Genomic DNA, 15,302 nt, shown 5'->3' with positions numbered 1-15,302 from the left:
TAGGCACTTGCTGCCTTAGCCTATTAGTCATCAATAGTGTCAAAATTGAGAGAGAAGACTGAATCTTTCTTTAAAGGAAACACTATTTGCTGGAGAATATTTCTCCTACAGGGAAGCTCAAGGCAGGTCGATTAACCTTATTCCTATCTTTGGTCATTTTAGCTGATGCTATCTTCCATTTAAGTACAGTGGAAATTTTCTCCATTAAGAAGCTTCTGTTCTATCCAGAAACAGGAATGCCATGTATTTCTTACAATACTGGAAACTTCGCTCCTATTGCTTTCCAGACCTGCAACAAAATATGGAAACAGCTAACCGCAGGAGAGCTATTCTGGAAATCAGGAATGAAGGTATTTTACGGAAACAGGGGTTGGCCAGTAAAATGTGCAACAACAGTGTGATGATAACTACCTATGTGAATTTGAGATGAAGAGATAATATGTCTAGAAACAGGAAGGTAACAGACACCTTCCCCACATACCCAAAAGTTAGAATGAGAAGAAGCAGCAAATCAACAGAAAATCCCAAGTTCTAGAAATTACAGTCTGGTTAAACAATAACTAATATGTTATGCATACGTAACATTTTTTAAATATTTGACCTGCACAAACCATTAGATAAAGAAAAAAATTAAGTTTTATTTCAGAACGATGTGTTACTTTCACGATTCAGTTTTAAAGCATTTCATCTATTTCAAAAAAATACTTCAGCTCAAACAACAAGCTTTTAGGTAAACAGGTGCTGCTTTTTAATACAGGCTCCTAGATTATTCCATTGTTCAAGGGAAGATAAATATTTTGGGTTTTTTTTCTACATAGTACAAACCTCAGTGGACTACACAGAGGATCTAAATAGTCCACTCTTCCTCTCTACTTCTGGAGTTTAAATACGTATCAAAGCTCTGACTGGTCTTCCCAAATAAAAAACCCTACTTTTGTGCCCCAAGTACTTTCCCAGACTAAAAATATCAGCAATGAAATCCAGGAAAACAAACCCAAAACATTAATTACTCCTAAGTAGACATTTCTGGTCTTCTACCATGGAAAGCATCTCTTCTTCCACCTGCTTCTATCACAACGAGAACTCAAGCTTTGGCAACAAAGTGTATCACCTTAGATTCATTTAGGATATAAAACCAATTCCGATTACACAGAGTAGCATGTGCCCCACAGTGCCATGCTTTTTCTATCCTGCTGCAGTAAGCTGAGTGCTTCCCCAGCACAAGGCCACCATTTCTCATAATGGATGTTTTCAGTTTAAATTTTTTTTTTTTTAATTGTCACTTTGTCATATTGATATTTCACAGAATGAAATATCTTTGGAAGGCAAAAGTAGTTTGAAACATACTGAAAGTGTCAAAGTTTGACAACAGCTTCAGAGAAAACAAAACTGTGCAGTTCTTTATACTAAGCACGAAGTCACAGAGAAGCCAGACCATAAGTGTTGGAAGACTATTTAATTTGCTGCCTCCATTAAAATACTCAGCACAGCTAATTCAAATGAATAACACCAAGTCAGAGATCTGATGCCTGATTTACCAAATTCTTTGAAAGAACACATATTTCTAGGTCACACTTCAATAAGTGGGTAAACCCAAACAGTACATAACATGTGCACAGTCCAGAGGCAGCTATACTTCTACTGTAAGGTTTCTTTTAAAGCTGTATCTTTTATGTATAGGATTGTGTTCTCAAAATCCAGCCATCAGTAACAACCATACATTGTTATAAGTTTTTGTATAAAATTATTAATGCAAATGTAGTACAAATGAAAAAGCTTCCTAAAGTTACTTCCATTATATGTAGGAATAAAAAAGTTCACTTAGCAGATGTTAAACTTTTCTATGAAAAGAGGATCTATAAAGCTACTCTGTTGATATAAGAATTTTAAAGCCAACACTTAAAACATTGATATTTTAAATGACGAATAGGCAGCCAGACTCCACTCGGGATTCCCAGTTAAGCTAACACCACCACTACTCAGGCAGGACTCAAAACACCACAGCCCAGTGAACATCAGGAAGGAAGAAGTGATAGGGCTTTAAGAGGACTCTTAAGAGGCAATTTGAAATGTGTCCTCTTGCCACATAATTGAATCTGTCGATACAAACTGTGCTACAAGACTTTACCCCGGGAAGCCTGGACAGGCCGGATCACTGCCCAGTCAGTCATGCTGGACACTGAGACTCAGCAAGTTTGTTTTTTATGGAATCCTCAGAAGGTACCCTTCGGTCCCTAAAGAGCCAAACATGAAGCCTACCATCAGGTATCAAACATGCTTGCAGCTTCTTTTTGTGCTGAAATCACTTTTTTGGGGGACAACTTTAGGACAATACCAAGAATCTATTCACTTCTGTTTTAGTGCTTCCTCATAATACAGGACAGACTTTGAAATAAGTTGCCAGAACTCAATCCAGTTAAAAGACCTGGATATAGAAAAATAATGAAAAAAAAAAATCAGAAACAAAAAACCCATTTTATAAACGAAGCAGAAGCAGACATTGCAATGATGACTGTTTTGAACTGTGTCATACCATAACTCCTAGCAGCAATTGTTCTGAATCACACTGAAAACTACAGATGTTTAAAAATAAAAACCCCTCAAAATGCAAAAAAAGATATGTTGATCGTAAAATTAACTTTCTAAAAAATTAAATATATACCTTTCTCAAGGGATGACAAAACAGCTGTGCACAAAAGCACTTAGTGCAGACGCAATTTTACATTAAAAAATTGGGGTATGATGATCAAAATATCAAAAGTAACAAAAAGCATACAAGTAAGCCTATCAACATCTCCACAGGAAACTTTAGCTGCTATGGGTAATCATAACAAAGAAAACTAGGTTTGAGTAAAATTAACATTAACACTGAACAGTTCTAGATGCTGTTAAGACAAAAAAATTAGTAGTTTTCATGTGCAGTTCTTTCAGCAAAGACAGCTAGCCTTGATGTTTATAAAAATATGAAATATAGTCTTATTCCAAATTAGGTTTTGGAATTCAAAGATTTCCTACATCCTTTCTTTGCAGGCAGGAATGTAGCATCCATTATCTTCCAATCTAAATTCCAGACATTCACGGACCAGCTGTTGAAAACGGCATTTCACTGATTTCAGAAAACTCAACACAATACTCTTCTACCCATCACCAACCCTTCATCTATAAAACATGTTTGCTAAACACGATAGAACAGACTGGCTAGCAGGAAAATGAAAATACCTTTCAGATTTTCAGATTATAATTCATTGCACTAAACTAAATGACAAGTAATGCTCTATATGGCCAAAACCTCAACGTTTTCTCACCTATTATCCTTGTCAGTTCCATTATGAAATGTTGAGTGGGATGCTTTATTCTTGAGGTTCTGAGGTCTTGAGCCGAAAGTCAGTTTCAAAGAAATCAAAACTGAAATGATTTCTACACTATCACTGAATTACTGAGGATATTATATTTATTTTTTACAGCCAGAACTGGTGGGTGGATTTTAAGCAGATCCTTTTAGAAGAGGTGATAAACTGAGCTGTCTAGCCAGGTTCTGAAGCAGAAAGGCAGCGCAGCCCATCTCGCCATGGCAGCAGGTTCAGGGTAACACACTGTATTACACATGGACTCCTTTCTTCAACTCTACTTGCACAGTTTTGCAAAATCTTGACCAGAACGTTCATACTGAACTGATTCATTTTCTCGTTACACACCTGATCATCACTTTTAGTTCAGAAATAAGCAGGACCAGTTAAGAAAGATTCAACCTCATTGGTAAGAGACAGAGTTGTATCTAGTTGTATCTAGTTCCTCTAATTTTAAGGTAAGGGCCAAGAATACATGCATACAGAATTTAAAAACAGTACAGTACAGTCTGAAAGGTGTCAAATATGTTCTTTACACTGACAACTAACAAATAATGATCAAAATCCAGTTGGGAAGTGCGTGACCTGGCAATCTTCTCAAGTATTTTATCTTATTGTTCTAATGCCTTAAATATCTTACATAAAAAACCTCCTTTCATTTTAAATATTATCTGTAATAATATGGTCCAAAGGCATTCATTCAAGGTATGTACAACAGAAGAACTTATCTTAGTACATAAAAAAAAGACAACGACATACACACTGAGAACTTGTGCATGTAATTATCTTGCCATTGTTTCTTGCAAAACTCTTCAATAAGAGTTTAACAGTGACCCACACGTTTAATTAAACCAGCTGGTGGCACTCTTGTGCCACTATTCTGGATTCAATTTGACAGTTGAGAAACACTATAAAAGTCTTTTTTTAAAGCATCCTCTGTCCCTAAAAACAAACTAAAAATCAGGGAAACTCAGTAAACAGTGTCCAATAGAGAGTTATATGCTTGCAAAACTTTTGCTGAAAAGATAACTACTATAGCTTCCATTTCAACTACAACTACATTTAGACTCCAACTTAAGGAATTAGAATCCACTGTTTTCAAAACAGTACTCAAGAATTAAAGTTTAAACATATTTTTTGTAATTTTGACCCAAAGAGGGACAAAGGTGGAAAAGAACTCATATTTTTCTTTGCAAACACTTTGAAATGATATATTCATATGGAATGTATTCATATGCAAACAATATGATAAATATCTAACTCAAAATACCCATTTTCTGCTTTCCTTTGCAAAAGGGGTGCTTTAGCCTAGAGAAAAAGCGGTTTAGAGGAGACCTTATCACTCTTTACATCTACCTAGAAGAACGTGGTTGACAGGTGGGTCACAAGCAGTAACAAGAGACAGGACAAGATGAACTGGACTCAAGTTGCACCAGAGGAGGTTTAGATTGGATATTTGAAAAAAATTGTTGCAAAAGGGATAACAGTTTGTTCTTATCAAAACCTCAGAAAAGGAAAACAGACACTTAGAAACTGAAGCAGCAGCTTTAGATAACAGAGCTGCAGACACTTCCACATCCAGGATGTGTAAAGTTGGAAGGGACCACAGTGGGTCATCTGGCCCAACCTCCAGCTCAAGCAGAGTGATCCTAGATTTGCTTATAAAAAAGCTATACCACTAGGACAGCAACTTTCCACAATGGCTTACCATTACAGGATGATTACTAGTCATTTACATTAGACAAGTATTCCAAAGAAAAGAAAGGAAGGTGTGTGTCATTTAAAATACAGATGTTTTTAAAGACCTCTATAGGCTGACCATGAAATAGGTTATTGGCAGGGGCATCATCAAAGACCTGCTTTGTGCTGTCCCACAAGAAGAGACCCAAATTTGTCTGAACCTAAGCCTTTAGAATTAAAACTGTGGTCTGTAAAGTCTCAGTGAAGTCTGGAGCATCACAATCAAAAAAACCTCAAGGCTGCATCCTCTCACAGAGCACTGCCCAGCCCCTCAACTGGACTGCACACTACTAACCTTGAACCACACATCAGCCAAGATCGAGAGAGCTTGGGTCCATGGGGGGAGCACAGCTGCCTTCCGTAAACTGCAGTGCCTGCCTGCTGCACACACTGCAGCCTGACAAGGGAGGGGAGAACCTGGTGCAATCCCTCTGAGCTCAGCTGTGGCCAACCCTCCCTAGGCAACTCCATTTCACTGTAGGCAACTGGACAAAAAAAAAAAATTAAAATGTTGATTTACAGCAAGTATTTATTAAATACTAGGAATGTTTATAACTTCACGTCAGTTCTAACAGTTACAGACTAAACCTACTGAAGTTCACTGCCATTTCAGTAACATGTCTGTGGACACCTCAAATCAACAAACTGCTGCACTGTGTGCCTGAGATGCACTCCTCCCTAATTCATGCACCTGCCAGGTCAGGCTGTGACGCTCCCCTGCTGAACACCAGCTATTTAAGGTGGAGCAGGGCAGAAAGGATTGCAAAAGCTACTGAACACTTCAGTTCGAGCTTAGTTTCACTAGGGCTTTTTAGACATTTAAGACTAAACTGCCACAAGAAAGAGGCAGCCCTGTTGTTCTCACAGCCACATGTTCTCACATCTCCTGTGTGGACAGCAGTTATTTTGACCATGTGGTCCAACAGATCGATGAACAACTAATTCAGAAGGATTATTTTTCAGGGGAAGCTGCTCCAAATCACTAGGCAGCTGCACAAACAAGATGGGGCAAGAGTGCCCAATGCATTAATTGCATGGATCTAAACCAAACGTGAAATCTCAAAGTTTCTCCGCAGGGAGGAAGCTTCAAGCATGGAATTGTCCCAAAATAAAAATAAAAACAAATAAAAAACTGTTTAATAATAATAAAAACAACAAAATAAATAAATAAATAAAAACCCACAGGAAAAAAATACTATTGAGTATAATTTCACATAAAGTGTTTGTCTGATCTGTCTAAAAATAAAGATACATTAAGCGGAAGACCTAAAGAAGGAAGGAAGGGGAAAAAAACCCTCAAACTTAGTATACTATGATTAATTCATTCCTAACTGCATTAGTTAAAGAACATCAGACACTTTATCCTGAGAAGGGCTCTGTCTGTACCACAGAAAACAAAACATCAAAGAAGCTAAGAAATAAGAGTCCACGTAGGTTTAATTGGTTTGATTGGTTTTGACTAAATCTGCTGCCTGAGAGGCAACTGTATTAAATAACATTTCATTATATGCCTGTCAACTTTGAAACTATAAATTTTCCCCAAAATGGCTGTAGACATCAAATCACCCAAAGATCAACCACTATAAAAGAATGGATTTACCCAGCTGAGGAGCTAAAAGTCACAGATCTACCCTTTTGATTAAAAACAGATAAGTCACATGAAAGAAAAACAAACACCTGCATTCATAAAAGAAGACACTGGTTTAGTTGGTCTAAAATCTTATTCAACTTTAACAAAAATGAGACTAGTAAGTGTCCAACATAGGAAACTAATCAAAGCCTTAAGTTTGGTCAACTTAAAATGAAGACTTTTCTCTGTATTTGCACACAACTTGTACCATCCTCTAACAGATTAAACACTAACCAGCATGCTCAAAACTGACACAGCTACAAGGCCAGTTCTCAGTTACTTTTTTCAGAACAGGAAGTCTTATTTTTGGGGGGTTGAACTCCTTTACAAATCCCACAAACCCTAGTTTTCATCCTACAGGTCAGCAATACATGCAACTGAAAAAAACAGCATAAATTCTTTTCTCCTCTTAAGAGTTTAACGTTCCACAATTGGCAGTTGTGTTCTTAATTTTTGTCATCTGTTCCAAATTTGTTTTTTTGGCAACCTGAAGTAAGGACAAACAAGTAATCTGTTGCTAATTTCCTACAGATGTAGTATTTCACATCCCTAATCTAATCAAATGTTGCAGAAAAAAAAAAAAAAAAAGTCTTGGTTTTAAGCACACTGGTGTGTCTACAAAAATTGGCTGCTTAAAAAGCTCCATTAATTAATCACAACTTGTAGTGATATCTTCACTGGCAACTGCAAGCAGAGCATACCACATCCCTGCAGCACGCTTTTGACAAAACTTGGTAGCATCATAAAGCAAGACTTCTGATTTCTCCACTCAGATCTAGTGGCTTGGTCCAAGTGGAATGCCGTCCAGATTTAATTGGTCATTGATCTGTGGTATTTTTTCTCTTGCAGAGGAATCTGGTAAGAGATAGAACCTCTAAACAACCATTTTCCTAGCTTGTCTGTATTAATGATACAATTTTTTCCTCAAAAAATCCTTTTGTAAACACAGGTATTTTTCTAAAGTGCTGTGGAACAGGCATGAAAGCAAAGAGAATAATTTTAGAATGTGCTTATTTACACAGCACTTGGGACAGCAGTGAGTCATTCAGTTGCTCATCCACAGAAGACTCCACCACCACAGAATAACCAGAAAAAACAGTATATTTAGGCAGAGACAATGCCTTTGGTGTTCATACTTGCGGTAACGAAGTACACCATAACTGTAATTTTTGAGTTGATACCAGCTTTGCCACCCAGCAGTGTCAAACAGGACATGTATTAACTGTCCATTTTCCTGTTCCTTTCAGGGAAGGAACTTTTAAGCTTATTCCTCAGTGTGAGGCAAAGCTGACAGGCAATGTCAGAAGATAAGATTATTCTTACATGTTTCACAGTTCCTGCTACACTTCAATTAGTCACCTCCTATGTGGAGAAAAGTTACAGTATAAATTTTAAAGTCATAGCTGTAAAATAAGTCAGATACACTGATTGGAGAATCAAGATTTACCAGCAAAACTATAATGTTTAAATTCTTGTTTCCTTTTCACGTATTTTAAATCTATATACCCCAATTTTTAAAACATACCATTCCATGCATGTCCGGTAAATGAAATTTTTAGAATGTCTCCCTTAGATTCCAATTGAAAATTCTTTAAAAAAAAAAATTGAATTATCCCTTCCTTTAATTTGCTTTGCAGATTCCATGTGTGTAATGTGAAGAAAAAGGCTAAGGTGCTAGTTTTGCAGGCACTGGGAAGAGTGTATTAGCAATCTTTGGGTCCTAGTGCATCATGTGACAATTACGAATAGCCAAGCACATTTGATTACCAAAAAACATAAATACTGTTTATGTTTCATAAAATTATATGTTTACTTCAGAGAATGCTTTGAATGCCTCAAAAAATCTGGCAAGTGAGGACTAATTTTATATGTATTTCAAGAACATTTGAAAACTCGAGGGCTCACACTTCTCATGCCAAAAAAAATGGAAGCCAAAGTAATGCTGCAGGATGATAGATATGCACAATTTTTCTTTACTGTTGACTTATTAAAGAACACTTTGTGACTAATAATTGGAAAAAAAAGAAAGAGGAAAAGATGGTCTAATTGTGTTTCAAATTAAGTCTTTCCATTGACCATTTTCAGCTTAGGAAAAGGGTAACTGGAAACACTGCAGAATACACTTTGTGTACAAAACTAAGGACACAACACAACTGGCAGAAAATGAAAGGATTTTTTTTTTTAAAGTCTTTAGAAGAAACACAAAACCAGCCTCTGACATGCCTTGTTTGTTGCTTGTCCGTGACTACTCTCACAAATTGAAGTCTGACATTCTTCACATCTGCTAACTATGCAAAACATGGACCACAAGGAAAACTACTCGAACAATAAGCTCCCGAAACACAAGAGCCAATAATGTTCTATTCCTGCAAGAGCTAAAACAGACCACAACTGTTCTTTAAATCACCCACAAATAATAGGTGAGGTTCAGCAATCCAAATCTACTTTTAGACACCATTGCCTGCCAAAGATCGTATTATCAGTTGATTTCTCTGCAAACATTCGCAGTCAACTGCACTTTCACACAATGCAACATTTACCAATCTCACATAAAACATGACCCTCAGTAATTCTAAATGGGTACCAAAGTTTCCCTGTTAAGCCACTGTGTAGGCAAGTGAAGTGCCAACGTGTTACAACAACCATGGCAAAATTGCTATGAAACACAAACTCTGTTTCTCCTTGTGCCCCTCTCAAGTTTTCAATTTTCTCCACAGGAGCTATCAGCCAGCACAGATTTATCTATGTGTGCTGAGCTTACATGACAGTCCCTAATAATTGTCATGCCCCCAAAGCTCCCTTTTTCCCCCCCGAAAGAAACATTAATGTTTACTCTATACTGCTGCCTTCTCTGTCAAGTGAAGCAAAGAACTTGTAGCTGTAATGCGCTGGCAGTCAGTCCCTTGTCATGATTTTCACCTCTTTTTACGTCAAGCCTAAGCCTACAATGAATTTAAGTAAAAGCTAAAAAATGAAATACAATTTAAAAAAAAATCATGCAGCGTTACTGACTGCTACATTTTGCATTATCTTCATATGTAAACCGGAATCTCTCAGCTGTGCAAACTGGGTTACAGACATAAAGAACTCCATGGAATTGGGAGGGCGGGGGGTGGTGCTGTGCTGTGCCAGACCAGACGGCAGACTTCAAACTTATCTGCAGCCTCTTCTCTGAGTATGTGCAGGGCAGGAACGACTGTCCATGAATGGACCCTTTCACCCGTCAGACACAAACAGCTACATGAGCATCATCGACACATTTCTCTATTCTCTCCCCACTGCTTTCTTCTCCTATTGCTCCAGCACAGCTCACTGAAACAGAGACAACTCCTTGCTGGCACAGGGGCCAAAGGAAGAAGGAAAAAGATAATGTGGGTGGAAGGGACAAGTTAGTCATACAGTCATCACTTCCCCTACCTTTAGCTCATGCTATTACTTCATTTCGTCAGTCTACATTCAGGCAAAGTATCCCACATACAGAAACGAAGTTTTAAAGTGTATGCCGCTCACTATACAACTAAAAACATAGAAAATTAAATGCAATCTACCAGTTAAAGAAAGAATACTGTTCAAGCAAGGATCTGGGAAATCATTTTGTCAAAAACAAATTTCATTTTAACAAAAAATTATGGGGTTTAGGGTGGGGTAGAAACAACTTTTCTTCTTATTCAACAATGCTTAAGGGGGACTTAAGAACATAAGTGCGGTCAGAAAACACTTAGTACCATCAAGACAAGATCCTGAGACTTCAAAGCAACAGTCTTTGAAGACATTAATGTTCATAAAGAGATAATGGTCATAAAGACATAGTGTTGAGAACTGTTATTAAAGAAAGAAAATAAATCACGATGACAACTAATAAAGCCAAAATTTTAGACAACCCAGGGAATTTCAGTCAGCTCCTACAAAACTGGCATAAAGGTAAATTCAGAATGAGAACAAGGATAGTCCTGGCTAACAGAACCACTGAGAGTTATCATCTATCATCATGCTGCTGTATCTTCAACCACAGAAAGTTCCTACAGCACAGGCTGCTAGGAGGAAGAGGAAAACAAGACCCTAGGTTGCCTGTCCAAATGGGTGTATTCCTGCGCTCCCTTCCAGCCTCCAGCACTTGCTACAGCCCCAGTCAGACTTCTCTGAGCCCCCCCAATTCACCTAAATAACAAAGAATGAGCCCCAGAATAGCAGTAAGTTTTGGTATGTCAAGGATCAGTAAGTGCCAAAGTTGGGACAAGGGAGGAGATGAGACAGTGTAAGCAAGAATTGTGAGGAAGGAATGATGAGAGGAAAGAGAATTTATATCCTCCCATTTCTAGTGGTTGTGGAATTGCAGCCTTTTTCATGACATTGATCACTATTACCAGTCAGAAAGTATACTAGACCACACATACCTTCTGCAGGTCAGCACATGGCAGTTCTTTTACAGGACTTTCCTACATTTCCAGGTCAGAGAGCTCTCAAATACAGAGCAGAATTATTTTTAAAGATAAAATACTGAAGTTAATAACTGCAAAGCTTAATTTCCTTTTTCAGACAAGCATTTCCTCCCATCAAAACTGTCTTCCGTTTTACTTAGGAAGAGCATAACATCAAGTTGCAGAAGAAAGGATGACTTTTCAAAGTACCTCTACTGCCTGGAGAGGACAGAGAGGATCGGTCAAAAGGGCAGAGCTGCCAAGACACCGATCTCTTTGATAAGAGCCACGGCAGCAAAGAGAAATTTTAAAGGTCAGCTCAACTACAGGCAGTCTCAAGGAAGACAGGCAAAAGGGCTAACTCGAAGCACTATGTTAGAATAACAAATCTCAAAACAGACCTCCTGTAGCCATGAAGGAATAGCCTCTCCCACTTTCTGCATAAAAACCATTTGGATTTTTTCCCTATATGGGCACTAGGTCTTCTTCAAAGGCCATTTCCTCAGAGGGATGTTCTCTATTAGACACAGCACCTTTGAGTCAACTGTGTAGGTGGGAAGGTACAATTCAGCCCTACCAGGAAGAGGTGCTTTGGTTTACAACCCAGCCACGAGGATTAACAAACCCTTAAACTAGTTTTCAGGCACTAAATGAATGAAAAAGGAAATAAAAGCTTTGTTGATACCCAATGATTCTTCCAAATAATCCAGTTAAAAAGTGGATTTCATTCAAAAAACACTACCACAGAATCTGTCACAATCTCAAAAAACTGTTTTCCCCTTTTCCATTCACCAGTGATGAGAAAAGAAAGCTACTTCTCAGTACAAAGTCCCATCCCATCATGTAACAGTTTTCATGCTGAATAGCTGAATACCAGTTCTGTAAACCTGGGGAAAACGTCTCTGAGTTGAACACCTTCCTCAGGCTACTGAAATTCAAAAGAGCAGATTGAGCAAAAACAAAGCAGCACAGTTAATGAGTGCAGAGGTTTCTGCTCTAAAGAGGGAAGAAGAATCTGGCTCTCAAAAACACTTCTGGTTACCCTCTTCAAAGGAATCATTCTTATCAACTTATCTGGGAGGAGAAACAATAGCCACATTCTTATAAGAGAAGCAATCACTGGGTTTACAAAGGCAGTGCTCACACGTCCCTGAGAAGAGCCTTCGGGGATGATTTTGAGCCTTGCAGTCAGTGGCCAAGGAGCTCAGAAAGCAACTGAGAAAGCAACTGCAACACTTGCAACGATATAGATTAGCTTCCTGTAAAGACAAAGCCACTTCTGTCTCTTGATTCACCACCACCAAGTTACTCAATGAAGCAGGTGGTTTGTTGATTATTCATGGCAGAAAGAATTGGCCTATCACTCCTGAAATAAAAGAGAGAATCTAGAGGGAGACCTGCAAAATCAACTGCAGAAAACACTTTGCATTTCCAAAAATTAAGAAATGCAATTTTCATATTTTTCTTGGGCTTTGCAAGTCAAAGTGACTAATTCACATAAATCATCTTTGTAGCCTGAGAAGAGACAAAAATGCAAGGTTGCCTAACTTTTTACATGCCAAAAGATATATATAACCATGAATAACAGTCAGAGATGCAAAAAAAAAAAAAAAAAAAAAAAAAAAAAAAAAAAAAAAAAAAAAAAAAAAAAAAAAAAAAAAAAAAAAAAAAAAAAAAAAAAAAAAAAAAAAAAAAAAACCCAAAAATAAGCCTTGTCATAGCATAGAAAGAAAATGATAGACAAACAAGCAATATAATCAATGACAGCCATAGGCTGGCTTGAACACTTAGGCCTACAGCAATAATGCAAAGGTTTGCATTTTAACTTTCCAAAGAGCAAAGGACACATTTCTATCTATGTTTTTCTCCACTCAATAAAAAAAATCTCCAGTAAAAACATACTGAACACCAACTTTTTATACAAAAAGGAAGTTTAACTAAACCATCATTCATTAATTTCTCACCATTTCAAATAAAGATTTAAATTGAAGTGTGACCTTGATGAGTTGATCATTAGACTGACAAGCCTGCATCATTCACTCTACATCAGATGAACTTTTGCTGCAGATGTGCAGAACCATGCTTTCAGCACTGCTCATTCAAATTACTGTTAATTATTGATCAGAATAAACTCAGCTTGTTCCAGTTTTCTCTCGTCTAAGGGAACATGCATATTAGTACGCCTGACATTTGAGCAGGTCAGATTTCTGTTTAAGAGAATATTTCTCCAAGATAGTTTCTAGTTGAAGTTTTCAAAATTCACCATAACATTTTTCCCATTTCCTCTCAAGTAACCAGCATTTTCAATGTTCACCAAACCAGCTTTTTTTACTGAAGTTGCCTCTCTGATTAAGCAACATCAAGGCACCAAAATTCCAAATTAACATCTGCTATTGTTCTGTTGCAACCCAGTTGCTTTTCTGTTTTGTGCATTGCTTCAAAGAGGTCTCCCTTTCATAGAATTAACAAGAATATTAAGTAGCAGCAAATGATTGGTATAGTATAGCTCCAGATAGCCATTGATAAATTGCTCCATGTGTTTCGGGTATTAACTGTACTGTAAAAGGAATGCAGTTTTTCAATTGTCCCTTTTTTTTCCCACAGATGTGCACTCCTCAGATTTAAATTAAAAGCAATATATGAGATTTACTTAGAGTAAAAATACTAACTATAAAAACATTAAAATGCATGGTTGGCTTAGGAGGAAGAAGAAACGCAGAAAGCTCTTAAAAAAACCAAAACACGCTCTTTAAAAGAAGAGCTGCCTTGCAGACAGGACCAAAACCAGAGAAAGGAGCAGCTACAGCAAGTGCAGCCCATGCAATTAGCAATCTTAGTCTTTAATCTAGCTCACTGCACTGCAGATGTTTAGCCAGGAGCTGTATCATGGGGCATGGGGTGGGGTGGGCTGTCTAAGTTTGAAGAAAAAAAACCCAAACTGAACGAAAATCTTGAATTAGTGACACTCTACCTCAGTGATTGGTTGTCCCTGTGATGTCAAGTCCAGTTCCTGAGGTCTCGTCACCTTATCGATATCCAAGGAGTCCATGCTGGAAGCTGCAGAGGTCATGCTGGAGCGGGAGGAGTTGCTGATGGAGCGCACCTCAGCATCGCTCACCGTGCCAGCAGACGCTGTCCTCCTATGCTGAGCAGTAACCACTGCTTTGGTGTCTTCTGCAATGGACTGTTGGGCTGCCTCATCCATGCTCAAAGAGGCCTTCTCCAGCTGGGCGGTGATGTCATCCAAAGACACGTTGGCATGTGACGGTTTAGTCACCTTAGAGGAGGAGGATAATCCTTTCATGCTGCTGTGCTTAGCAGAAGGTCGACTAGCAGGTGGTTTCTGAGCTTTGGGTTCTGTGGCAGGACGTTTCACTGCAGCATTGTTTGCTGAATGAGACCCGAAGCTGCTGAGCTCCTGTTCTATGGAACAGAGATCAGCCATGAGGGCATCCAGATCCACAGTCTCCCCCTGATTCAGGGCTTCTGCAACAAACAACAGCTGTCAGTATGTGCAGAGTTATTTCATTTGCAACTCTTCACTTTGTGTTATCAAATCTAACAGTTAGGGTAAGGGAGTAAAGGAAGCAGCATTTTCTTTTCCCATCTGTATTGCAAGATCTCTGCTCACTGCTAAGCAGAAGTTTATTTGCACTGCTACTCTTGATCAGTGCACCTTTCACACTGTTAAGGTTAAACGCATTTGCCAGCAAAAGAAATCTACGAGTGTGCAGATTACGTTTGAGAAGTTAAAACTGCTTTCCTGTGAACCAATTTAAAAATACATCTGCAGAGCATCACCTTTTCAAAAAAGTGCAGGTGTTTTGCTAAACATTTGCTAAATTGCAAAAGCAATGCAACTGCTTTAAAAGGCAAACAAGCAAACAAACACTATATACATATTCAAGCTTTTAAATTAAGGTTTTCATTTGTAGCTGGAATAATTCTTTTTTCTTAAACTAGTATTTGAGGGGTAAATGATTCAACAAACCATTTAAATTGTACATGGAGAAGCGATATGAGAAGTTGGCAAGATTGGTTTCCTGACGGAGAGGTGATCTCTTCACTGGTGCCACAGGCTTGTCCGTATCCAAACTCTGAAAAAGATCAAAAAAAAGGGCAAAATAAAGTTTGACAAGGAATTGGACAAACAAATCTTTAAGATGA

At 38.0% G+C, this 15,302-nt stretch overlaps 1 protein-coding gene and 1 long non-coding RNA gene across 4 annotated transcripts in view; both read right to left on the bottom strand.

Moving 5' to 3' along the window:
• Positions 1-15,302, bottom strand: part of RAPH1 (Ras association (RalGDS/AF-6) and pleckstrin homology domains 1) — a 52,213-nt gene that overhangs the window by 28,712 nt on the left and 8,199 nt on the right. For all 3 annotated transcript variants that reach the window (XM_027880197.1, XM_027880196.1, XM_027880195.1), the window contains 2 exons: positions 15,127-15,232; positions 14,107-14,621 (listed from right to left, as the gene is read on the bottom strand). In XM_027880197.1, the coding sequence (XP_027735998.1) occupies positions 14,107-14,621; positions 15,127-15,232 (621 nt within the window). The remainder of the gene's footprint in view (positions 1-14,106; positions 14,622-15,126; positions 15,233-15,302) is intronic.
• Positions 739-11,107, bottom strand: LOC114055761. The gene is made up of 3 exons (XR_003570820.1): positions 11,098-11,107; positions 6,971-6,974; positions 739-825 (listed from the first exon to the last, which is right to left on the bottom strand). It is a non-coding gene; the product is annotated as an uncharacterized LOC114055761 (long non-coding RNA).

The sequence above is a fragment of the Empidonax traillii genome, unplaced genomic scaffold (assembly GCF_003031625.1).
Source record: "Empidonax traillii isolate 1590-97213 ecotype Southwest subspecies unplaced genomic scaffold, ASM303162v1 scaffold65:size4453928, whole genome shotgun sequence".
Lineage (NCBI taxonomy): Eukaryota > Metazoa > Chordata > Aves > Passeriformes > Tyrannidae > Empidonax > Empidonax traillii.
The sequence above is the reverse complement of the archived record's forward strand: the minus strand, read 5'-3'. Positions and strand labels throughout refer to the sequence as shown.